The sequence below is a fragment of the Garra rufa genome, chromosome 6 (genome assembly GCF_049309525.1).
Source record: "Garra rufa chromosome 6, GarRuf1.0, whole genome shotgun sequence".
Taxonomy (NCBI): Eukaryota; Metazoa; Chordata; class Actinopteri; order Cypriniformes; family Cyprinidae; genus Garra; species Garra rufa.
The window spans coordinates 27,141,777-27,167,840 of NC_133366.1; the positions used below are offsets into that span (position 1 = coordinate 27,141,777).

Consider the following 26,064-nt stretch of genomic DNA (forward strand, 5'->3'; position numbering starts at 1 on the left):
CCAACTTATTCGTTAATACACAAAATAAGAGCTGTCTGTGTGCTGTAAAAAAATGTACAGTCCCAAAACAGAGTAGATATAGATCTTTGGGAATCTAAAGGTTATATCCTGTACTCCCCACTAATGATATTACGCATATGAGCAGAACACTACCATTCAAAGGTTTGTGGTTAGTAAGATTTTTATTTATTTTTTACAAAAAATATTTTTTTGTCTTCTGCAAGAACGCATTAATGGATGCTGTTTGAAAGTTTGGGATTAGTAAGATTTTTTAATGTTTTTTAACATAAGTTTTTTATGCTCATCAAGGCTGCATTTTATAGAAGCCTATTGCCGCAACTGAATAAAAAAAAAAAAAGGTAAATACGCCTTTTTATTTCCCAATTCTGACTCTTTTGATCTCGCAATTGCATAATACAAGCAGTTCTGACTTTTTCTTTCCAAATTATGAGATATAAACTTACAATTTATTAAGTAGGAATTGCAAAACATAAACTCGCAATTTTGAGTAATAAAGTCTGAATTGTGAGATACAAACATACAATTATGACTTTTTTCTCAGCATTGTGAGTTTATATCTCACAATTGTGACTTTTTTCTTACAATTCTGAGAAAAAAAAGTCAGAATTGGGAGATGCAAACTCACAATTTTGAGAAAAAAGTCAAAATTACAAGTTTGTGTCATGCAATTCTGCGGAAAAAAAGGCAGAATTGTGAGATAAAAAGTTGCAATTACCTTTTTTATGTTTTATTCAGTGTCAGAAATGGGCTTCCATAATATTTATTTGATCAAAAATCCAGAAAACAGAAAACAAAACAGTAATATAATGTGAAATATTATTATTATTTCATATGTAAATGAGAAATAAAGTCAGAATTGCAAGTTTATATCTCACAATTCTGACTTTTCTCAGAATTGTAAGTTTATAACTCGCAATGCTCACAATTCTGAGACAAAAAGTCAGAATTGCGAGATACAAACTCACAATTGCGAGAAAAAAAGTCAGAATTGTGAGATACAAACTCACAGTTCTGACTTTTTTCTCAAAAGTGCAAGTTTATATCTCACAATTCTGACATTTTTCTCAGAATTGTAAGTTTATAAGGAAAAAGTCAGAATTGCGAGATAGAGAGTTGCAATTACCTTTTTTTATGTTTTATTCAGCAGTGGAAACAGGCTTCCATAGTATTTATTTGATCAAAAACAAAACAGTAAAATAATGTGAAATGTTATTTCATATGTAAATGAACTTTTTGAGAAATAAAGTTAGAATTGCAAGATAGAAACTCACAATTCAGACTTTTCTTCAGAATTGCAAGTTTGTATCTCCCAATTCTGACTTTTGTCTCAGAATTGTAAGTTTATAACTCGCAATGCTCACAATTCTGAGAAAAAAGTCAAAATAGCGAGATACAAACTCACAATTGCGAGAAAAAAAGTCTGAATTGCGAGATACAAACTCACAATTTTGCGAAAAAAAGTCAAGATTGTAAGTTTGTTTCATGCAATTCTGAGGGAAAAAAAGTCTGAATTGTGAGATAAAAAGTTGCAATTACCATTTTTATGTTTTATTTAGTGGCGGGAATTATTTATTTGATCAGAAATCCAGAAAAAAACAAAACAGTGTAATATAATGTGAAATGTTATTTTATATGTAAATGAACTTTTTGAGAAATAAAGTCAGAATTTCAAGTTTATATCTCACAATTCTGACTTTTTTCTCAGAATTGCAAGTTTATACCTCACAATTCTGACTTTTTTTTTTTTTAAAGTTTATAAGTTTATAACTCGCAATGTTCACAATTCTGAGGAAAAAAGTCAGAATTGTGAGATAAAAAGTTGCAATTACCTTTTTTATGTTTTATTCAATGGCGAAATGGGCTTCCATAGCATTTATTTGATCAAAAAATAAATAAATAAATAAAAAACAGTAATATAATGTGAAATGTTTTTTTATATGCAAATTTTCTGTCAATACAGTATGTTTTAAAATGTAATTTATTGCTGTAAAACAAAGCTGAATTTTCAGCATCATTACAACATTATCATATGATCCTTCAGAAATCATTCTAATATGCTGATTTGATTTGATGATTGGAATAAATTACATTTTAAAATATAGTAAAATAGAAAATCATTATTTTAACCTGTATTAATATTTCACAATATTACTGTTTTTCATCTTTGATCAAGTAAATGCAGCCTTGAGGAGCTTAAGAAAAAAATTGGGCTGAGAGATCATGTGACAGTGAAGACTGAAATAAAGATGCTTAATGTAGCTTTGCATCACAGGAATAAATTACATTTTAAAATACATGTACATCAAATTATAATAATATTTCAGAAGATTCCTGGTTTTACTATATTTTTGTTCAAAGAAGTGCAGCCTTGGTGAAAAAGACTTTTGAATAGTAGTGTACGCACTTGTCTGTAGGTTCTGTAACAGGAGCCCATGGGAGTCCTTTTAGGTCTTCCTGACACTTGTTAATATATATGATTTGAATGCCTTCTGCAAACATGTACTTTCCATGTAGCAAACATAATTTCATAAATTCCCCCGTCTGAGATGAGTGCACATTTTCCCCTGCAAGTGTGTGTTTGCATTAGGTAATGTATGCCCGAGACAACACAATTGTCTATAAATGCATTCTTGACAACAGAGAAGAGCAAAGCCAAGACAAAGTGTTTTTTTATTATTACCATTAGTAAAGACGTCCCTTTTTTTGTAATATATATAAAGGTAATGTGATTGGTGAGGGATGACGGCATTGAGCCTTTTAATGTTGCACATCCGAAAGGCTGATGGAATAAAAAAATTAATGTACTGTATATAGGTGACAGTTCAAAAATATTGGCTGACTGATCAAATACAAACAGCCAGCATTGCAGTACTTTACAGTCATAGAGCATAAACTGATACAACCATGATTGAGACATGACAATGATATATTGAAAGTCCACGCAGCTTCGTGTGAACCAGTACAATATAACATTCTACCTCAAGAACAGGGTACCTCAGTCTGATCTTTTCTCCCTTTTGGATATTTTGTATACCTTCTAAAGCTCTCAAACTTAGAGCATTTTTTTATTTTTCTAAATAAAAGAACAAGAAGAAAAAAAGGATTAGCGCAAGGCACCAACACGGCCTGCTTGTTCTTGCGAAAGAGGTTTCAGGCCCCTGCATCAGAGACCGTTTGACTCAAGTGAGCTCTTGAGGTCAATACAACTCTTGGGCAACTGAGCATTTGGGTTGACAGTACTTTGTTTCTTGCCGTTTATGTTTGTACTCAAATAATCGTCTTGACAAATATATAGCTTAATCCAACGTACACAGTGTTTTTCAACCTGTATAGCGACATTTAGAAGTAAGACGTTATCTTTATGTTACTCTGTTACGAAAGGCTCTGTTTTGGAGGTCGTATCTGACGAGATGGCTAATAACAAGTTAGTTTTGAATTTTATTCTAACACCATGTTTGTGTGAGGTTTTAGTATAGGATGAATCTTCTACAGTTTACTGCGTAAAAATATTAGACACGATTGAATAGTAAAATTTTGCTGTTTCAAATTGGAGGGGTATCCAGCTGTCTCAAGACCATCTCTTATATCATCTACAATAACAACATGTACACGAAACCTAATCTTTGCCGTATTACTTTTGCAGCTGTCTCTGTGTCTATTTTTCTTCACATTCTACCATGTTCGAAATGTCTTTTTTGACCACTTGTACCGTGAATAGTTTTGGGTGTTTGATAAGCCTGTCCCTTTAATGCTTATCTGGGATGTCAACTCTTATAATGATGTCACACAATGTAAAAATGGGTAAACAAACTAATTTAAGATCTGGGCAAAATGGGGACATATTCCATTGGTATACTATGGGCTCTAGTCAAATGTGGGTGAGTTGGGGACAATAAGAGTTTGAGTGAACAATCATGAATACACATCTGTTTTTGTTTTCTGGGAGGGTCACACTACCCTTCATATGGATATGAGCAATAAAGAGTCTTTAAAACAAAGTTTTGTTTTGTTTTTATTCATCTTTATATCAATATATCAAGTTAGCTTTTGTCATTATTAGCTTAAAAATTTTGTGGAAGCTTGTTTCCACCACAAGATAAAACAATTCTTACAATTCTTTTTCTTGAAATTGTGAAGATTCAAAATCACTTATGAAGTTCATAAAAGTTGTACTTTTAATCTCAGATTTTTTTCTTGCAGTTGCGGTTTTATCTCATAGTTCAGATTTTCATTTTTAGCAGTCTATAGCTTCATATAGGTAACAATAATTAAATTCTTTCCAATGTTCATTATTAGTAGTTGCCAAGCACTGAAGGCACCTTTTGTATCCGTTAGTTTTCTGATTATAATTATTCCTTCTTCTTCAGTCAGGAAGTCTATGGCAGCCCATAGAACTGCTTGCGGGAAAGTTATGGCACACCAATAGAGGGCAGTCTCAATATTAACCACAGCAAAGTCTCTAACTCTAACGCAGTCATATTTCTGCGAGAGAAAAAAAAGAAAAGAAAAAAACTTTCAAACTCGCCCTAGATGGTTTGTCCAATTTTCACCAAAACTGGCTCAGATCAGATTCAGACAATGCTGGCAAAAAGTTATCAAAAGCTTTTTAATATACCAAACCGTTTTTCGGAAAACATGTTAACGAATTTGCCGAAGCATTGCGCAAAAATGGACATGAGGCTATATCTTCACAATGCTTTAGTTGATTATACCAAGCATGACCTGAGGGCACATAAGTAGTTTTGTAGTTTCAATAAGATAGATATTAAAAAAAAATAATAATAATTTTGTTCATATTTTCTGAACAGTTTGACCAAAAATCGTAAGAGTGATCTTGTTAGATTCGGTGTAGCATACCGAACCTAATTAATTCAAATTTTCCTATATATTATTATAATATTAACCATAGCAAAGTCTCTAACTCAAAATATGTAGCACCACCAATAAGCCAAATTTGCAGTCATATTTCTGCGAGAAAAAAAAAAAAAGAAAAAACTTTCAAACTCGCCCTAGATGGTTTGTCCAATTTTCACCAAAACTGGCTCAGATCAGATTCAGACAATGCTGGCAAAAAGTTATCAAAAGCTTTTTAATATACCAAACCGTTTTTCGGAAAACATGTTAACGAATTTGCCGAAACATTGCGCAAAAATGGACATGAGGCTATATCTTCACAATGCTTTAGTTGATTCAGACCAAACTTGGTACGCGTTATACCAAGCATGACCTGAGGGCACATAAGTAGTTTTGTAGTTTCAGTAAGATAGATATTAAAAAAAATTATAATAATTTTGTTCATATTTTCTGAACAGTTTGACCAAAAATCGTAAGAGTGATCTTGTTAGATTCGGTGTAGCATACCGAACCAAATGAATTAAAATTTTCCTATGTCAGCCATTTTGAGCTTGGAGCATTTGAATATTATAGAATCGTGTGTGAAAAAGTTATGAAATTTGGCACACAAATAGAGGACAGTCTTATCATTAACCACAGCAAATTTGGAGTCTCTAACTCAAACTCTCTAGCGCCACCAAAAGGTCAGATTTGCACTCATGTTTATGCTAATAACTATTAAACCTGTCTAAAAGCAAAATTATTTTTTCTTCTGATTCCTTGGCTCATACCAAGTGAAATGCATACCAAAATCTTAAATTTCTATGGTCAAGATTTTTTGCAATTTTGAATTGTCTAAAATATCTACTTTTTCGAACTCATCCTGGACAGTTTGTCCAATTTTCACCAAAACTGGCTCAGATCATCTTAAGAGCATTAGGGCAAAAAGTTATTCATAAAAACGCACTAATGAACTTGATTAGGTTTGTGCAAAAAATGGCGAGGCTATATCTCCACAACACTTTAGCGGATTCTGACTAAACTTGGTATGTGTTATAACAAGCATGACGTGAGGACAGCACCACCTACGGGTCAAAAGATATAAAATATTGATATTTCTGTTTGGCCAAAAATCTAAACGTTTGGCATGCCGAATCAAACATGTTGGCCTTTTTGGGTATCGGCCATTTTGAGTTTTGTAGTAAAATTCTTTATCAACAAATGTCTTTAACGGGGGTCTCCAACCCTGTACCTTGAGAGCTACCATGCTGAAAAGTTCAGCTTCAACCCTAATCCAACACCTGGGGCCTCATTTATAAAACTTTCTTACACACTGATTTGATCTTAGAGTGTTCGTACGATCAAATCCACGTCAAAGTACAGATTTATAAAAAACGTCTTTGACGTGGAAAAGTACTTATCTCCACGTCAGATTCCAGCTTGGCGTACGACCGTTTCCTTGTGGTAATGCCGGGTATTGCAGATAGTTCAGCCTCACTATAATTTGATTTCTTGCGCTCCTTTTTACTTGCCATTGTCACAGAGTTTTTGACAGAGAGGAATGAGCTCATTTTATTATGTTAATTATGTTATGTTAATTAATTAAGCAGGGGCGTTTCGACGGCGGAACATTCAGCTGCACACAATTCCACGATCATTTGTGATTTATAACCGAATGACTGGCGTACGCATGGATTTCGTGGTACGTTCGTTTTCTCTGAATCGCTCTTACGATCAAATCAGAAAAGTTCTTAGATAAAATCAAGGATGGTTTCTACGCAAGTCTTTATAAATGAGGCCCCTGGACCAGCTAATCAAGGTGTTCAGGGCTACTTATTTTACAGGGTTGGAACTTAAGTCTGCAATAAGGTAGCTTTCCAGGAGCAGGGTTGGAGAACCCTGATCTTAACTAAGTAATTAAAGACAGCTCCTTAGCTCTTCATTTTACCTCTGCTGTACTTAGCCCCTATATTGCTGCTTGCAGCTATATTTATTGTTGAATTTAAACTGTTTAAAACTTTTGAAGGACTTCTTAATTGTGAAAAAAGTGTTTATAACTTGGTTAAAATAGAATTATGACTTTCAAGCACTTAACCACATGCAGAAACTAAACCATCAACATCAGTACGCATTAAGACATTGATTTATTTTTCCATAAATTGCTTAAAACAGGACAGTCTCTGTAATTTGGTAATTGATCAAGTAGCACCTGTAGATGCAATTCATGAAATTGCATTTTGCAATTTAAAAGAATCAAAAGATGCACATCATATTTACCACAGAAACAGTGTGGAGTTTCTGTGACATGCTTATAATTGATACATTCTTGACAAAATGTGTAAAGTTCAAGCTGCACCTGAAGTTGAATGGATGAGATGCATTTACTGTGCCATTTTATGCTGTAAAAATTCAAATGCACAGCATTAATGCTGCCAACAGTCCAAAACAGGGCATTAGCAGTGTAGCTAGAGCACATGTGCACAAATAACAAAGCTTTAGACTTATGACAAAGTCAGTTATCAATCCCTGAATGTACTGTGCAACTCCAGAGGATTTAGCCCATCATGTAAATGATCAGTGCACAAGTCTATATTTAAGGCATGACACTAACGTGGGAATTAAAGAACATCATGATCGTAGGATTCTTGAGGATTTTTTAAATAAAATTAAAAATTCACCTTAATATATTTTAAAGGCTTATTTTTTAAAGCCTGTATTCAGTGGTATCCACCTTATTTTTGCAGTGCAGAAGTACTACTTTCAGTGAATAAATATAGGTAATAGTTAAATAACTACAAGAATAACAAGTGCAGTAATTGAAAAAAATGTGCTATAAAGTATCATAATCGGATTCACATTGAAAATAGCGTTGGATACAGTATAAATTAAATTGGAATACTATATTTAAATAAACACATTTTTTTGTCTAAAACATAAGAAATTGGATCTTTTTGTGTGCATCTCTTAAGCAAAATATTCACATTTAAATGTGTAAAAAGTGTTCACCTGCAATTGTTCATTTAAAGAGATATTTCTACCTGATTTGATCTATACAGATTAGTATAGTTAATATAAATGAATCTATTTAGGTTAATTCAGCTTAAATATTATATCAGATCCTTTAGATGTTAACATTTTTAAGTTACTAAGTAGCTAATCATTAGTTCTTTTTTGTTAATGTGTAAACATACTCAAAATCACATGTATTTACAAATGCTGCAAATAAATAAAGCTATAGTATAAACACACATAAAGCTACACACAAACATAGTCAATAAACAACATCCGACAACAACTATTTTTCTTCAGTAAAAAACTTAAAGCTGTTAAAAAACTAAGCTGTCGAAATTCCCTTTTTCCTATAAAATAAGGCAATACTTAAAAATACGTAAGTCAGCAATCTGAGTGTGTTCTCTTTTAAGACATTATTAGTCTCTTCTTTTGCACTTTATCTTCATTATAGACTTTTGATAATTAATACTTTGTATTTCTGTGCATTTCCACTCTGCATTCGGACATTCATAAACAAATCCTGAGCTGTGACTCCAGATCCATATTAACAGACTGCAGTCTCCTCTTCTGTCTGTCATCTTTGAGTCATCTAGTCTTGCGATCATTTAGGACCATCTGGTGTCCGTTGGGTTCCAGGCCGTCAAGTTTTAGGTGGGCCTGACTATAGCGGTGGATCAGAGCTCCAGGAAGTAGAGCCACACAAGCGATCATCAAGAGCTGCAAGATGGTGCCCCATGAAAAGATGTCATCCAAAGAGTGGATCTCGGACAAGATGGCTCCCGTACGGACACAGATAAAATTATAAGGGATTAGACCTGGGGAAAAAATTAAGTGTTTAAGTCCATGAGGGTTGTTTTTCAACAGAAGCTGTATTTTTACTTCATAATTGTTTAGAGTCTGGCCACCTAAAAAAACTATAAAAGGTCTCAATGGAATCATTAGGAAATTTTTGAAAAAAAAAAAAAACAAACATTAATTTATAAATAATGAACATGTACTGTAGGCTCACCAATGAGGATGGAGAAAAAGAATATGGGGATGGGGATGTTCAGGATTGGAGAGGTGACATTCAGAAACCAGTTTGGTGTCATGGGAAAGAACCGTAGAAAGAGCAAGAAGAAGAACAAACCACTCCTGTTCTCTTCCACCTAGAGAGAGATATATCATGTGCATATGTTGCATTATGTTTCAACACCAAAGATCTATAGATGACATGGCAATAATTATTATGATCAGGGTTGCCAAATTGGGCTATTTTCAATCAGATTTTTTCATCACATTCAAAGTTTCTTTAAAAAAAAAGATTTTTATTTTGTAAACTTAAGTTTAACTATGTTTTCCATGTATACATTGCTTTATATAGATATTAGTAGTATACTTAAATTGGCCCACGTTTTAGTTAAAAAAAAAGGTATATAGTACAGTACACCCCCTCTGAATAAATAGAAAAGATGTATTTTCTTAATGATCACTAATGTAATTAATGGAAAGATGGCTAAATTAAAATGTACAAAATATATGCCAATATTTTCTGTAAAATAAGTAAATTAACCAATTTTGTTTAAATAAATGATTATAGAAATGAGTACACCCTAGATTTAATTCAGCAAATGTATAATATTCTAGTACTTAGTAAGTCCTCCAGAACTTTAAGTATACTGCTCTGACCCTTCTTGGCACTGAGTGTACAAGTTCATGACAAATTTTCACATCTGTCCTGTTTAACTTCTGGAGGACGACCTCCTTAAATACCCTGGTCTGTAACGGAGAGTTTGGCTCAGCTCGTCTCTACAGAATCCCCCACAGCCGCTCAAGAGCATTAAGATTGGTTAAAATACATGCCCACTGAAAGATCTTCACCTTGGGAGAATCAATATCTTCATTGTCATGCTGAAAAAATACCCAATAATGCAGGAAATGAGGGGAGGGTAGCATCTTCAGTTTCAGTTTTTTTGTATTACATCACACAGTGGTGTGTGACAGCATAAACTGATAAAGATAAAGCACAACTGCCTCACACCTTCAGCACTCATATATCCCTATATAAGAGCTTTACTACCACTGAGCGTCACTGTGGGAACCAGACACTTCTCACTGTACTCCTCCTCTAGCAAGATGCTTTTGATTAATCCGAAATGATTAACTTGATCTTTTGAGACCAGAGTATGGATTCCCAGAAGTCTATATTTTGTAAATATGGGCTGTGAAAAAGAGGTTAAATGAGTTTATTGTGCTATGGCTACAGTAGTGGTGACAACAAACATGCATGTCACTTCTGCAGGCTGTGTCATACTCTGTGAGATAAAGTGTCACTCCTTTTATAGCTTTTAATGGCTCTGAGACACTTGCATGGTATTTCAATGGCTCTTTTTCTAGCAAAAAATCACTTATCACTAAATGAAAACTTAAAGTGAAGACCTGATTATTTCAGGAGGCTTCTCACAAGTCCATCGTTTTTGAATGTCGGTGCTACTTCTGCTATATTTTCACACTTAAAACAATAATTTAGTATTCCTCCTGTAACACTGTCCTCTTTATACTAAGAAATAAGTCACCTGGCAGTTCTCTCTCAAGTGGTTTCCTTGTTGACAGCATTAAGTCTGTCATGTATGATTCAGTAGGCTATAAAATACTTTTAACTGTCAGGAAATTACTTTAAAATGTCTTTAAAAGTTTTGGTTCAATATACTTACCTGTTGATAAAATAAAGCCTTAAACCTACACTTTTTTTGTTTTATTTAGTACCTTTTAGGAGGGTGTACTCATTTTTGCAACACAACATTTGATAAGAAAATCTTATTTTGCTGAATAATTTTGACATTCTTCTTTGGTAATTGATCAAGCAGGATTGTTGGAACATTATATTTTCAAAGAACCCTAACATGTCTTCTAAGTAAAGAGTAATTGCTCAATTTGTTAAGTTTTAGAGGGGGTGTACTCATTTATGCTGTGCACTGTATACATTTTAGTGTACTTTAAGCATAACAAAAGTAAACTTAGAGTACAGAATGTTCTTCTTCTGTGTTGTAAATATACTGTGAACTACAATTAAACGTATGCTGTTCATGCTAAACTTATGCCCACTTTTTGTCAACACCATCAGACATTAATTAAAATGTAATTCAAAATGAAAATTCTGTCTTTTAATTACTCACCCTCATTTCATTCTAAACACGTAAGACCTAATTTCATTTTGGGTGAACCAGGCCTTCAATGTAGTTCTGTATCATTACTTTGTGTTATTATTATTATAGTTGTGGCGTGGACTCTTTAAATGCGATTCTTGAGCATTTAATGATTTAAAAAAATATCTAAATTGTTATCATTACAGCTATTCTCCTTGATGTGAACTGGCCTCAAGGGATACAATTTTTCAGTTCGCACATTCCCTGGGAATTACAGTTTTTTACAGACGCTAGGACACATTTCTCAATACTTAGGTCACTTTTGCAAAACTCTTCACACAATTCTCCTAACCGACTTTCAGCTTGGCAAAGCAGTTCATTTCACATTCAAAATGCACTACAACTACCAAAACACTCTATTCAGGTCTCAAATAAACTCATTCTTCCAGAACACTAGCAAAGGTTGACAGCCGACAAACACACTTTGTCACCCACAAAACAATGACCTAAAAAACACTAACAACATGTAGCATTACACTACACAGTGTTTTCTTGTGTAAAACAAGGACACATCTCTGTTTATAATTGCAATATATGTTACTGGAATGAATCAGACATGATGCAGAATTCTTTAATATTTTATGTTGTTTATCTATTTTAATTTTTTTGCACTAAGTAATTCCAAAATACAAGAATTTGTATACACACCATCCACTGATACAGATACAATAGTAATGCTAATCTACTGCATTTTTAGATTTGAAATATGTTTCAATAAAATATTGCTGTTGAATTTTGCTGTCTTATTCAGTTTTGCATTATGTTATTGTTTTGAACATAAGTTTAACAGTTTTGAAAACAGTATGTACGCATGTGCAAAATGTCCTGTACGTACAAAGATTTTTGGGAGTTGTTGTGTCTGAGTGAGAAAAGAATTCATGAAATTTGAGAGATCATTGAGTCATTGAATGCATTTTGTGCCAAAACAATGATAATTGATCCTCAGTTTAGCCCACATAGACTTCTGTTGTGCTCACTGTGTGAAGAGTTTTGCAAAAGTGACCTAAGTATTGAGAAATGTGTCCTAGCGTCTGTAAAAAACTGTAATATTTTATGTTGTTTATCTATTTTAATTTTTTTGCACTAAGTAATTCCAAAATACAAGAATTTGTATACACACCATCCACTGATACAGACACAATAGTAATGCTAATCTACTGCATTTTTAGATTTGAAATATGTTTCAATAAAATATTGCTGTTGAATTTTGCTGTCTTATTCAGTTTTGCATTATGTTATTGTTTTGAACATAAGTTTAACAGTTTTGAAAACAGTATGTACGCATGTGCAAAATGTCCTGTACGTACAAAGATTTTTGGGAGTTGTTGTGTCTGAGTGAGAAAAGAATTCATGAAATTTGAGAGATGTAGTCATTGAATGCATTTTGTGCCAAAACAATGATAATTGATCCTCAGTTTAGCCCACATAGACTTCTGTTGTGCTCACTGTGTGAAGAGTTTTGCAAAAGTGACCCAAGTATTGAGAAATGTGTCCTAGCGTCTGTAAAAAACTGTAAACCCATAACCTTGGCATTGCTAGCATCATATGCTACTGTTTGAGCTGAAGTACATGCAGAGTATAAACAAACAAAATGCCAAGTCACACATACACCCACTGACTATTTTTAGAATATTCATTAATGGAAAATCCCTCTGTCATGCGCTAAACACCCAGAGGTGACCCACCATTCTCTGCAGCATCGCCACCTTCTCAGGGAAGAACCTGACAATGTGGCGTTTGCCAAATGTACGGGACAGCATGTAGCAGTTGGTGGAACCCACTGTAGTCAAAGTGCAGGCGATGAGGAGTCCATGCCACGGGCCAAACAATGCCCCTGCCAGCATGTTCTAGACGTGAAGAGAAAATTGACAGTGAAAGTTGTTCTATTAGGTCATCAGCTATATATAGTCATAAAGAAATAACTGTTTGTATATACTGGTTGTGAAAAATAGCAGGTACCCTTTACACCAAACACTTTTACACCAAAAAAGTGGTAACCTGCAATTGTTATCTTAAAGTCTTTTTTAAACCTTATTTAACTCATAAACATAGTTTTGTTGGTATAAATGAATTTTTGAATTTTTAAAAAGAGTAATGGCATTTAGAGAAACTGGTGATAAAGCTTTTAGTTCAGTCTAATGAGGTGTTCCAAGCAGGTCTACTAATAGTGTCCCAGAGTAGGCCTCTGTTACCAACCAAAAAGGATGAGCCTGGAATGGCGAAGGACTGCTTGTAGAGGTAGGCACTGCAAAAGAGGATGAACACATAGCCAGTGTGTTCTGTCTTATAGAACTTCAACAGCTCGGCTAGTTCCCTCAACTCATCTAGATCAGATGGGAACTTCAACCTAAAGAAAACATAAAAGATAGTTTGGATCAGTAAAACAATGGTACTAAACTTGGCATGTTTCTGTTGTCATCTCAGACCGATTAGAGAGTGGTTGTCTTTAACCTATCAACCCAACCACTTACCCTTACAGGACTAAAGAGACTGATATGAAGTAGGAAGAGGGTTTTAGTCAATGGATTGAGTGGATACTGTGGGCTTTAGTTAAATGACCTGAGCATAATGATTTGAAAGCTCACTGTTGCCCTCTAGTGAGACACTGCAAAAAGTGGTGACCTGCAACGGTTCCTTAAGAGTTATTTCCACATGATTTGACCCATACAAAGTAATTTTGCTGGTATTAATGAATGTTGATTTAGTGATATTAAATAAGTCACCCTTATTTATATAGCGTTTTTTTACAATACAGATTGTGTCAAACCAGCCTTACAAAATTAAACAGGAAAATTGTGTGCCGATAATGCATCTAGCCTCAGTTTAATTCCAAGTTAAAACAAAGTCAGGTTCCCATGGTCTTGGGTCTGGGGATCTGTCTCTGGGGCTCATCAAAAATAACATTTTTGAGTGGATAATAAAATACTTTCTGAAATCAGACTTTAAATTCATACGTGAAGTAATCTCTTTGCAATGTCCAGATCAGAAAAGAGTGAGTTTTTTTTTTTTTAAAGAAATACAGGACAAATCTTACATGCCTCTTTCACAGTCTTAAAATGTATTAAATGAGTGATTCGTTAATTTAGACCAGGGGCTTTCATCAAGTGTAACCACAAGGTGTTACCATGGTTGTTTCATTGTTCCTTGCAAATGAAAAGGGTCATGACATGAGAAATCAAATTTGCCTTGATCTTTTGGCATATAAGAGGTCTTTGTACCATTAAAACATAGCTTAAAACGTTCTCCTCATTATAAACGAAGCATTTATTGAATCAAGCTCCAAAAATGGCTCTTTTGGATCTGAGGTGAAAGATGATGTCATCTGGGCACAAACATTTGCATAAACCAGTGGTTCTCAATTCCAGGGGCAAGGACTGGAATTGAGAACTGCTGGCATAAACGCTGCCTCCAGAGTAACACAACAAAGAATAGTCATCTTCTCACAATAGGCCCCACCCACTGATGCTCAACGACTGACACGCTGAATGTGAGTGTCGTGTCGCATCAAAAGCACAAGAAATAACAACTGCTGCTATCTAGTCTACACTGGATACAGTAGGCTATACAGATGCGTGTTCACTTTAAGTCTTTTGTCAGGAGGACATATGGAGTGAAAGAAAGTTTGCTTTGATCGTGTCTGAGGATTTTTTGGAGCATGTTGTTTTGTAGATGAGGCACAGTGTCATGGAGAGTTCACAAAGAAACATTTGTTGAAAGTTGAAGCGGTACTAGATCTGACTGCAGCTGCATTACAAACTGTAAGTGAATTATTTCATAATGCTTTGTCCGGAAATGACCGTTTTTTTTTTTGTTTTTTTTTTATCATGTTGTCAAAACACTCACTTGCAATAGTGAAGGGACGTTGATACTGTTTCCTATGCAACCACGTTAGCCAATCATAACAGTGGCTGATTACTGACAAGCCTGAAAGGATACACCCCTTAAAACAGCCGTTTTTGACAAAAGATCAGAATGAGGGTAGAAAATAATAAATTGACTGCATATTTATGTTTTTTTTGTGCAAAAACAGTTTTTTTACATTATATGTAAACCTCAAAAAACATACTAAAATAATAAAAAAATATATTAAAGGAGTAGTTCACTTTCAAAACAAAAATTTACAGATAATGTACTCACCCCCTTGTCATCCAAGATGTTCATGTCTTTCTTTCTTCAGTCGTAAGGAAATTATGTTTTTTTAGGAAAACATTTCAGGATTTCTCTCCATATAATGGACATCTATAGTGCCCCCGAATTTGAACTTCCAAAATGCAGCTTCAAAGGGCTCTAAACCATCACAGCCGAGGAAAGAAGGGTCTTATCTAGCAAAACGATAGTTATTTTCTAAAAAAAAAATTACAATTTATATACTTTTTAACCTCAAATGCTCGTCTTGTCTAGCTCTTGTGTGTACTCTGTGTAGAGATTAAAAAGTATGTAAATTGTAAATGTTTTTTTAAAAAATAAACGATCATTTAGAGCCCTTTGAAGCTACATTTAAATAGCATTTTGGAAGTTCAAACTCAGGGGCACCATAGGAGTCCATTATATGGAGAAAAAATCCTGAAATGTTTTCCCTCAAAAAACAATTTCTTTACGACTGAAGAAAGAAAGACATGAACATCTTGGATGACAAGGGGGTGAAATCTAAAATTACATGCCTATACAATTATATCAATATCAGATATTTAAATTGATGTGGAATGTAAGCATCTGTAAATAAACTACTGTAAATAAATAGATTGTGGTACTACTACATACTGTAAAAAGTAGTCACCTGCAAGTGTTACAGTACCTTACCTGATTTAACCCAGAAGATTTAGTTTGTTTGTATAAATTAATGTATTTAGGGTCAGCGATAATAAATTAATATTCTTGTTGAATAAAACCAGGTAGCTTCCATTTTTAGTTTACCATTTTTTTCTTTCATTGTACAATAGGCTTTAATTCACCAAAAGATCGTTGAAGATGTTTGAAGGCCACTGATCAAGACACTACCTTGTCAGCAAGATGAGACAGAAAGACTAAAATCTGCCCTCAGCTTGAGTGAACGAATGAAATATGATACAGCAACTGGACGGAAATAGCCTCTCAGCTGTGGAAATGCGCATGTGTGTGTGTGGTTTGGCTGTACTTGTCGGCCAGATTGTTGAAAATGTCTTTAAAGACACCTAACATGATCGTCAATAAATATGTGGATGTACCATAGACAGCAGATGAATCACATCTTGTGCAGTCGTGAGTAATCTAAGCTCCTTACTGCCGTCCAGGGGGTAATATGGGCACGCAATGGGGCGGTATTCCCCACCCATGTGCCAAAACTGAGGTTTTGATTTCACATACGTACCCAGTGTGACGAATATAAACATGTGATACGCTCCATGCTGAGTGCATACTGAGTATGTTTTCTCACAAGAACAAACAATATGAGAGCCTTCAGTGGAGAACGAAATGTTTAAGTCTTAATACGCAAAACTATTTTTAAAATCCTGACATGTTTGACCTATTAAAGTTGTCCTTGAAACAGCTGATTTTTATGGCTATATACTGTAAAACATGATACATGCACATATGTTAACACAAAAATTCCCTTCTCTTATAACCATGGGAATTCCCACCAAAAGATTCACACAGCTATAAGTACACAGGCCACAGCTGTCTCTGCCATCTCTGCTGAACAGCATGTGAAAAACTTCATCTCAACCTCCTCAGCAGATTTTCTCTCAGGGTACAGAGGAGTGAGCTAATCAAGAAATGAACCAAGACATACAGGACAGGTCACAAGACACTATAGAAAGGTCAGATCTTTGGACGGAATGTGATGAGGGTAGACATACGGCAGATCCGTTACCCAATTTGAAACTGCAGTGTCCTTTCCACTGGTTTTGTTATTCTAAATATCTGGACGACTTCAGAAAGTGACATATACTGTACGCGCACCGGGCTTTTGAGACCTCTCTTCTCTCATTTATTTATTCATGTGATTTATTTTAGCTTGCCATGCCAGAAAATACATGACACATATGAAGCCTCCAGATATCTCTTTCTTTCCCTCTTTATATTGCACATCTCAGCAAATTTAAAGGGTTTCAAGACACTCCAGAAGGCAGTTGTCTGATCTTATAACTGTCACCTCATGCCCTCTGCCAGGCTCCAGTTCTGAGACATGACTGCTATGTTGATTTGCATTCAGAGCAGACAAAGAAATAATTAATATAGAGTTTATTACATTAATATTTAAAATAATTACACGAAAAAATTATATGTTAGGCTCCAGCGTCCCCTGGATTTAAATGACAAGGGGTTTGGAAAATGCATGGATAATTTTTAAAAGAAATTAAAACTTGTATTCAGCATGAATGTATTAAATTGATCAAAAGTGAAAGTAAACACAAATTTAATGCAATGCAATTTAGAAATAAATGCATGAGTAAATAAGCAGTAGTATATTCATGCTTTCTCTAATAGTTATATATTTTAATACGTGGAAGATTTCAGGGCTTTAAATAAGGAGTTATGCTTATTAAGGCTTTGTTTATTAGCATATAGTATTCTGCTGTTATTACACACTATAGGACCAACAGGACTATGGCTGGAACTGTGGGGTCTTGGACTCTTTAATTAATTAACTGCTTACAGTCACACACAAACTAAGCAGACAATATCTGAGAACCAGATGTATAATAAGAACTCAGGATCAGTTCCTTTAGGTCCCTGTCAAGAAGGACAGATGAGACGCTGGAAAAGAACAAGAGTTTTGATGTGGGTTGCATTGTGAGCTACTTGAAGCGCCAATGCTCTGGACATTTCCCACACCAGGCCCAGAGATGCTCGCACAGTATAAAGTAACGCTGATGCGGAGAGAGCACAGGCAAACAGGAGCTGAATGTTCTGGAATATTTGCCACCATCAGAGAATAACTGCCAAAGTACAAATCCATCTCTCATCCTCTATAATTCTATGTCTTATTGTCCTAATATTTCTTTTTAGAATTAAGATAAGGGTGTTTTATTATAATAAATAAACTGATTTTGGATCAAACATACATGCAGGCAATATGGAAGAATGTGAAATGACTGAAGATAGAGTGAACTATTAAAAAAGAAAGACGGAGTTGTTCCACAGGTGAAAAGTAGCATTGTCACAAGGTGTATGTAGATGCTTCCCTTAGAAACAGTGTGGACTTACTGCTACACTGCAGCATATTTTTACATAAGTTTAATGATTATGCATCATCAAATATATTATTAGTGGAAATGTATCATTAGTGGAAATAACTGGAAGCACTGTACAGTTGAGTTAAAGCACAAATATATGAAATGGGGCATCTTGCTAATCTACTAGAGTAAAATTCTCCTTTACCTGGAGCAAGAAGCCCTCAGGATAAACATGTAATGTAAAACACATCAAATATTCAATGTAAATGTATGCTTTTCCACAGTTTTGTTTAATAATTGAATTGAAGGCAGAAAAATCAAGTTACTGAATCCCGATCAAACAGATACGTTTGCAAGGTTAACTTATATAAATAATTTAGATAGGCCTACATTTTTAACGAAGGGATGCCATAATAGCAACAGACTATGAATTTAGATTGGACTATGGTTATGGGTAATAAAAAGATTGTAATTCATAATTCATAATATTAATATATATGTGTATAAACCTTCTCTAACAATCTTAAGGGGGCTTCTTAATGCAAAATAAAAATGAAAACAATATTTTTTTTAACCAATATGCTACAAATATAAACAAAAAAAAAGATTCATGGACTCATTTGTTTACATTTTTGAATGGGACGCTTTCACTGAATCTTTAACTTAATGTATTAAGTTAAAGATTCAGTGCAAGCGTCCAATTAAATAAATATATATTTTAATAGTTGAACCAATTAATCGAAAAGATCTGATTAAAAATACCAATTCATTCACGAATCGGAAGAAGCTTAACATTTAATTTAATTTAATGTTATTTATTTATATATGTTTTGTATGTTTACCTAAAATTATTTCCCATATTGTCATTTGTTGTGTCAGTTATTATCATCACATGTAAGACTGTTAAAATAACATATTCAGATGTTTAGCGTACCTGTAGGTATTAAAACACAAGTTTAACAGACGTGTTAATTACAATTTGACAGTTAATAGAGGATTTAATAGAATTCACATCGCTACAAACAATAGCAGAAGTAGGAGCTGCTCACAAAAAAGCACCGAAGATTAGACGCAGTGAGATATTCTACCTGAGTTCTTCCTCCTCCGGTTCATCGGCTGTGTGTTCAGGTTCATCGTGGTGAAGGCGGACGGCACGGGGACCCGGCGGCAGGAACAAAGAGACAAGCAGATACAAGTAAAAAGTTGCCGAGGCCACCAAGGCAATTAAACCCCAGATTGAGCGCATAGTCCCGGGCTAGATCTGTCTAAAAACGACACTGTTGCACTTGCTGCTACACCTGTTAAATAGCAGATCCGGTCAGTGGGCAGTTTATACATGTTACGTCTCCAGCCCATGGAAGTACGTGGACTTACTGTATTGCATCAATGTGTGTCAGTGAAACCCCTCATGAGGGTGGACCTATCTGTCACATGAGACCCCCCAAAATACGAGCCCATGGCGGGACTCTGGAACATGTGTAACTTTAAAAATACTTTAAAACTCCCTTTTAGACTATATGCTATAACAAAATTAGTATATGCTATTATTAGAGGCCATATTAACTTGTCAGTGCGTCATTTTCACAGCTGCAGAGTAATGACTCTCGTGGCATCCAAAAATGAAACTACAATTGTTTTTGAGCCATTATATTGATAAGGCATGAGCAGGTCATCAAAACATAAAACACAGTAAGTACACAGTACACAACACTTTTTTATTTAATTTATTTGTTGCTTTAAGTCAAGTGTTACACACTGTGGTTTATTGTTACTTGTGAGCAGGATGGTTCAAAGCTTATAATTCTTTATTGAAATAATAGAAAGAAAAAAAGAGTTGCTGAAAAAAAGTGAGTCATAATATTACACTGTACTACAATAAAATACAGAAATATAACAAAATGTACACACCACAATTAATAAAGTCAATTGTGACCCTGGACCACAAAACCAACCAGTCATAAGTCACACAGATATAGTTGCAGCAATAGCCAACAATACATTGTATGGGTCAAAATTATCTATTTTTCTTTTATGCCAAAATCATTAGGATATTAAGTAAGGATCATGTTCCATGAAGATATATTGTACATTTCAAAACGTAATTTTTGATTAGCAATATTCATTGCTAAGATTTTTTCCAGATTCCAGATTTTCAAATAGTTGTATCTTGGCCAAATATTGTCCTATCCTAACAAACCATACATCAATGAAAAGCTTATTTCATTCATAAATCTTAATTTCCAAAAATTATTATGAGTGGTTTTGTGGTCCAGGGTCACAAATGTGCAAAAACGGTTACAAACGTGTTAACTGTGAAATACTTTATTCTACAATCTGATCATGAAAGAGAAAGAGAAACTATTTTCTCAATATAAAAATGCAAGATATTATAGGAATTATATAATGAACATGGTAATAAAAGTATGAGACTATAAAAACGTAAAGTGATGCCCAAAATATAAATTACATAAAAAAATTAAAAAGAATGTCAAGAATTAAAAGAATACAGAGTGCTGCAAATAAGAAACATTATTGGGTTGGTAAAGAACATCCATTCCAAATATTATGTGGAAAGAGAGGGAATGGTTTGAACACATTTCAGCAATTTTACTTAAATCAAGTGAAAAATTATATTGAGAAAAGGGATCTTATGCTGACCATTACAAGGTCTTTCACTGAGTACTACTGTCTTAAAATATGTATGGCACTCTTTGTTTTTTCTTCTTTTTTCAAAGTTTTACACTTTACACCTGAAGCAACAACCTCATGTGTTTTAGTGGAGGACTACAAAAGTTTGTTTTATCTTGTTACCACATGATGGCAGAGTTGCCTTCATAATCAAAAGTCTAAACAGTTGTCAACACAGGTTGGTGTTGGAAAGATTTGCAATTCTTAACTTTTTTTTAAAACATTTGTTTAATAGACAAGTAGCTTACCCAAACTGCTGTTTAGAAATAAATTTATGAAACAGGAAAAAAAGTGATATTAGTAAGACATGAGCTGTGTCTGAAATTGCATACTGTCTAGTAGGTACAGTAGCCTACTACATTTAGTTTTAAATTGACTAACATTAAAGAGAGTGTTCTTTATAATATGTGTAGTATTAATTAAATTTAAACATTCTACATCAGTCATGTTGCCATTGTCATGTTACATACAGTACAGTGTCAGTTGTGTTGCTTTACTTTCATTCACAAATCTGCTCCTGTGGCCTGATCGGATAGTAAATTGTCCATCAGATATGCATTTCAGAATCTTGCCGGAAATAGCAGGTCATCTGGGTGCTTTTAATAAGAGTTAATAAGTTGAGTTTTACCGTTTTGAAATCCATTCAGCCGTTCTCCTGTTCTGGCGATATCACTTTTAGCATAGCTTAGCATAGATCATTGAATCCTATGAGACCAATATAGCATTGCGTTCAAAAATGACCAACGAGTTTCGATATTTTCCTATTTAAAACTTGAATAATCTGAAGTCATATTGTGTACTAATACCGGCGGAAAATGTAAAGCTGCGATTTTCTAGGCCAATAAGATTAGGAACTACACTCCCATTCCGGCATAATAGTCAAGGAAGTTTGCTGCCGTAACATGGCTGAAGCATGGAATGAGTGTAGTTCCTAATCTTATCGGCCTAGAAATTCGCAGCTTTACATTTTCCGCCGGTATTAGTACACAATATAACTACAGAAGAGTCAAATTTTAAATAGGAAAAAAATTTGGAAACTCGTTGGTCATTTTTGAATGTGATGCTATTGGTCTCATAGGATTCAATGATCAATGCTAAGCTATGCTAAAAGTGATATCGCCAGAACAGGAGAACGGCTGAATGGATTTCAAAACGGTAAAACTCAACTTATTAACTCGGGGAGAGTTGGAGAATGAGCCTATTTCCAAAAAAAGTGGAGTTTTCCTTTAAAGACCCTTTGAATGGTACTTTGAGGAACCAAAAATAGTTCTTCTATGGCATCGCTGTGAAGAACCTTTTATTTTAAGAGTGTAGTTCACCCAAAAATGAAAATCTGTCATGAATTACTCACCCTCATGTTCCAAATCTGTAAGACCTTTGTTCATCTTCGAAACACAAATTAAGATATTTTTGATGAAATCCGAGAGCTTTCTGACCCTCCATAGACAGCAAGTGTCCTTCCATGCATGCAAAGGAAAATAATTATTATTTTGGGGATTGTTTTTTTTTTTTTTTTGCACATACAAAGTATTCTCGTAGCTTCATAAAATTACAGTTAAACCATGTATGTAACAGACTATTTTGTCAATGTTCTCCACTAATGGCTGTCTATGGAGGGACAGAGATTTCAGATTTCATCAAATGAAAGGCTAAATGAAGGTCTTACAGGTTTGGAATGACATGAAGGTGAGTAATTAGTGACATAATTTTTATGTTTGGGTGAACTAAACCCTTTAAGTTGCAGTTAGGGCTTGAATAACATTCTAATATTTTTGTCTGACAGCAATATTTTATTCAGGAAAAGGCATTGGCATCACTTAGGCAAGAAAAAGAAAGCAAGAGACGTTTACATTTTTAATTAATGTTCCCCTTGAGAAAGTTGTTTCATCATCAAAGATTAAAATAACCTTCCCAGCATACTGCAGAGGCAGATTCATTGATAAAATTCTGCTGTGTGTATACTGCTGTGTAAATTCTCCACAGGAATGCCATGCCTGACTGGGAATTATAGATTGATAACAGGCACATTTGTCTCCACATTTACACGATTGGTTGAGGATCAACCGATTTGTATTGTGTGGAACATCTCTGATCAGTTGAACCAGTTCATTGATGGGTCGTTTGAATGCACGTGGTGGAAACACACACACACACACACACACACACACACACACACACACACACACACACACACACACACACACACACACACACACACACACACACACACACACAATTCACATGCTCTATTCTATGTCTTGTGAAGTCAAATAAATCCTTTGTGTGTGAAACAGACCCAGATTCAAGTCATTCATTATTTCCTGATAACCTTTTTCACCACTGGGCTATAAACCACTGTGCTCAGATAATTGAGTTTTCAATCAGCTGAACTCCAGATCTAGATCACCCTCAATCATGATCAAAACATTCAGACTGCTATTGTGAACAGAATGAGCTGATTTATTGAAAAGATCCAACTTAAAGGAATAATTCCTTCATGAATGAATGCAGCAAGGACAACAACATAAAGGGATAGTTCACCCCAGAATGAAAAAAAAAATTCTCTGATCATTTACTCAACTTTGTGCCATTTCTAAAAGACTTTCATTTATCTTCCAAACCCAAGTCTCTTCATTGTCTTCTTTTTTCATCCACCAGTGAAACCAACAAGTCCCCACTTTCTATAAAGCCATTAATTTAGGCTTTATTTACATATAAACATGTACAAATGTGATCAATGCACATACATAGAGCACATCAAATATATCTGTGAGGTCTAAAACTATTTCATGCATATTGACTTACACTATTTACTAGTTGGATCTCATGAGTATTTCCGTGCCAGCCCTGTTAAAAAACAAAACAAAAAAACAGCATATGCTCTTTAGGTAGGTTTTGAAGCATTCATTCTGGTTTGAGCTTGCTGGTCCTTAGCTGGTCATGTGCTGGTTTTCGCTTTTTTTTTTTTCAGGGGTGCTTCATCTATTTTGTTTTTAGACAACAAAATCAACAATGTCAACAAAGAAGTGTGTTTTTGGTTGTGAGGAAAAGATAACCTTGTTTAGCTTCCTAAAGAACCGAACAGTGAATGCAGCAAAGCCGCTAGAAAACAAGACTGCAACCTTGAGCCAAAAAAGTGTAACAGCTAATGTCAACGCTTCTGCTTAAAGGGGCTCTATGCAATTTTCTGAAATTTAAACTCGCGACTGAAACCTGTGGCCAAAAAACGGAACTGCTCTTCTTTTCTGCTCGCTCTCGCAGCGCGCGCTCGAACGTACACACTTCACAAGTCATCCGCTGCAAAGAAGTCTACATTATGTTTACAGACGTAAGAACAGTCAAATACATATATTGTTTGAGAAACTAAGTTTGTTTGCAATATATATGACTAGCGGTGGTGGCATGTCATTTAACATGAACGCGCTTGACGTCACGTCCGCAGACAGCGCGCGAAAAATCCGACCCGACAGGAAATAGGAAAAATAGGATACAGGCTTATAGGTGCACCCACTTATACAGGTCCTTTTCAAAAAATTAGCATATTGTGATAAAGTTCATTATTTTCTGTAATGTACTGATAAACATTAGACTTTCATATATTTTAGATTCATTACACACAACTGAAGTAGTTCAAGCCTTTTATTGTTTTAATATTGATGATTTTGGCATACAACTCATGAAAACCCAAAATTCCTATCTCAAAAAATTAGCATATTTCATCCGACCAATAAAAGAAAAGTGTTTTTAATACAAAAAAGTCAACCTTCAAATAATTATGTTCAGTTATGCACTCAATACTTGGTCGGAAATCCTTTTGCAGAAATGACTGCTTCAATGCGGCGTGGCATGGAGGCAATCAGCCTGTGGCACTACTGAGGTGTTATGGAGGCCCAGGATGCTTCGATAGCGGCCTTAAGCTCATCCAGAGTGTTGGGTCTTGCGTCTCTCAACTTTATCTTCACAATATCCCACAGATTCTCTATGGGGTTCAGGTCAGGAGAGTTGGCAGGCCAATTGAACACAGTAAATACCATGGTCAGTAAACCATTTACCAGTGGTTTTGGCACTGTGAGCAGGTGCCAGGTCGTGCTGAAAAATGAAATCTTCATCTCCATAAAGCTTTTCAGCAGATGGAAGCATGAAGTGCTCCAAAATATCCTGATAGCTAGCTGCATTGACCCTGCCCTTGATAAAACACAGTGGACCAACACCAGCAGCTGACATGGCACCCCAGACCATCACTGACTGTGGGTACTTGACACTGGACTTCAGGCATTTGGCATTTCCCTCTCCCCAGTCTTCCTCCAGACTCTGGCACATTGATTTCCCAATGACATGATAAATTTGCTTTCACCCGAAAAAAGTACTTTGGACCACTGAGCAACAGTCCAGTGCTGCTTCTCTGTAGCCCAGGTCAGGCGCTTCTGCCGCTGTTTCTGGTTCAAAAGTGGCTTGACCTGGCGCCTGTACACGGTGGCTCTGGATGTTTCTACTCCAGACTCAGTCCACTGCTTCCGCAGGTCCCCCAAGGTCTGGAATCGGTCCTTCTCCACAATCTTCCTCAGGGTCCGGTCACCTCTTCTCGTTGTGCAGCGTTTTCTGCCACACTTTTTCCTTCCCACAGACTTCCCACTGAGGTGCCTTGATACAGCACTCTGGGAACAGCCTATTCGTTCAGAAATTTCTTTCTGTGTCTTACCCTCTTGCTTGAGGGTGTCAATGATGGCCTTCTGGACAGCAGTCAGGTCGGCAGTCTTACCCATGATTGCGGTTTTGAGTAATGAACCAGGCTGGGAGTTTTTAAAAGCCTCAGGAATCTTTTGCAGGTGTTTAGAGTTAATTAGTTGATTCAGATGATTAGGTTAATAGCTTGTTTAGAGAACCTTTTCATGATATGCTAATTTTTTGAGATAGGAATTTTGGGTTTTCATGAGCTGTATGCCAAAATCATCAATATTAAAACAATAAAAGGCTTGAACTACTTCAGTTGTGTGTAATGAATCTAAAATATATGAAAGTCTAATGTTTATCAGTACATTACAGAAAATAATGAACTTTATCACAATATGCTAATTTTTTGAAAAGGACCTGTAGGTGCACCCACTGAGCTGACAAGGTGTCAGTATGCTCATCAGGAGATGTTTGAGTCATAAATGGTCAAATAAAAA

General features: G+C 35.1%; 1 protein-coding gene across 1 annotated transcript; it reads right to left on the minus strand.

The window, feature by feature from the left end:
* Window positions 1-6,979: 6,979 nt before the first annotated feature.
* Window positions 6,980-19,567, minus strand: LOC141336735 (transmembrane protein 41A-B). The gene is made up of 5 exons (XM_073842463.1): window positions 19,297-19,567; window positions 13,248-13,398; window positions 12,737-12,898; window positions 8,876-9,014; window positions 6,980-8,681 (listed from the first exon to the last, which is right to left on the minus strand). The coding sequence occupies exons 1-5, from the start codon at window positions 19,452-19,454 to the stop codon at window positions 8,452-8,454; spliced, it is 840 nt and encodes a 279-aa protein (XP_073698564.1). The 5' UTR covers window positions 19,455-19,567; the 3' UTR covers window positions 6,980-8,451.
* Window positions 19,568-26,064: the final 6,497 nt, after the last annotated feature.

Bases quoted from the DNA above. Each gene is read 5' to 3' on its own strand.
- LOC141336735 (XM_073842463.1), bottom strand. From the start codon at position 19,454: ATGCGCTCAATCTGGGGTTTAATTGCCTTGGTGGCCTCGGCAACTTTT. The intron at 13,399-19,296 runs GTAGAATATCTC...TGTTTTCTTTAG, and splicing joins CCGGAGGAGGAAGAACTCAG to GTTGAAGTTCCCATCTGATC. The intron at 9,015-12,736 runs GTGGGTCACCTC...ATCTCTCTCTAG, and splicing joins TGGCGATGCTGCAGAGAATG to GTGGAAGAGAACAGGAGTGG.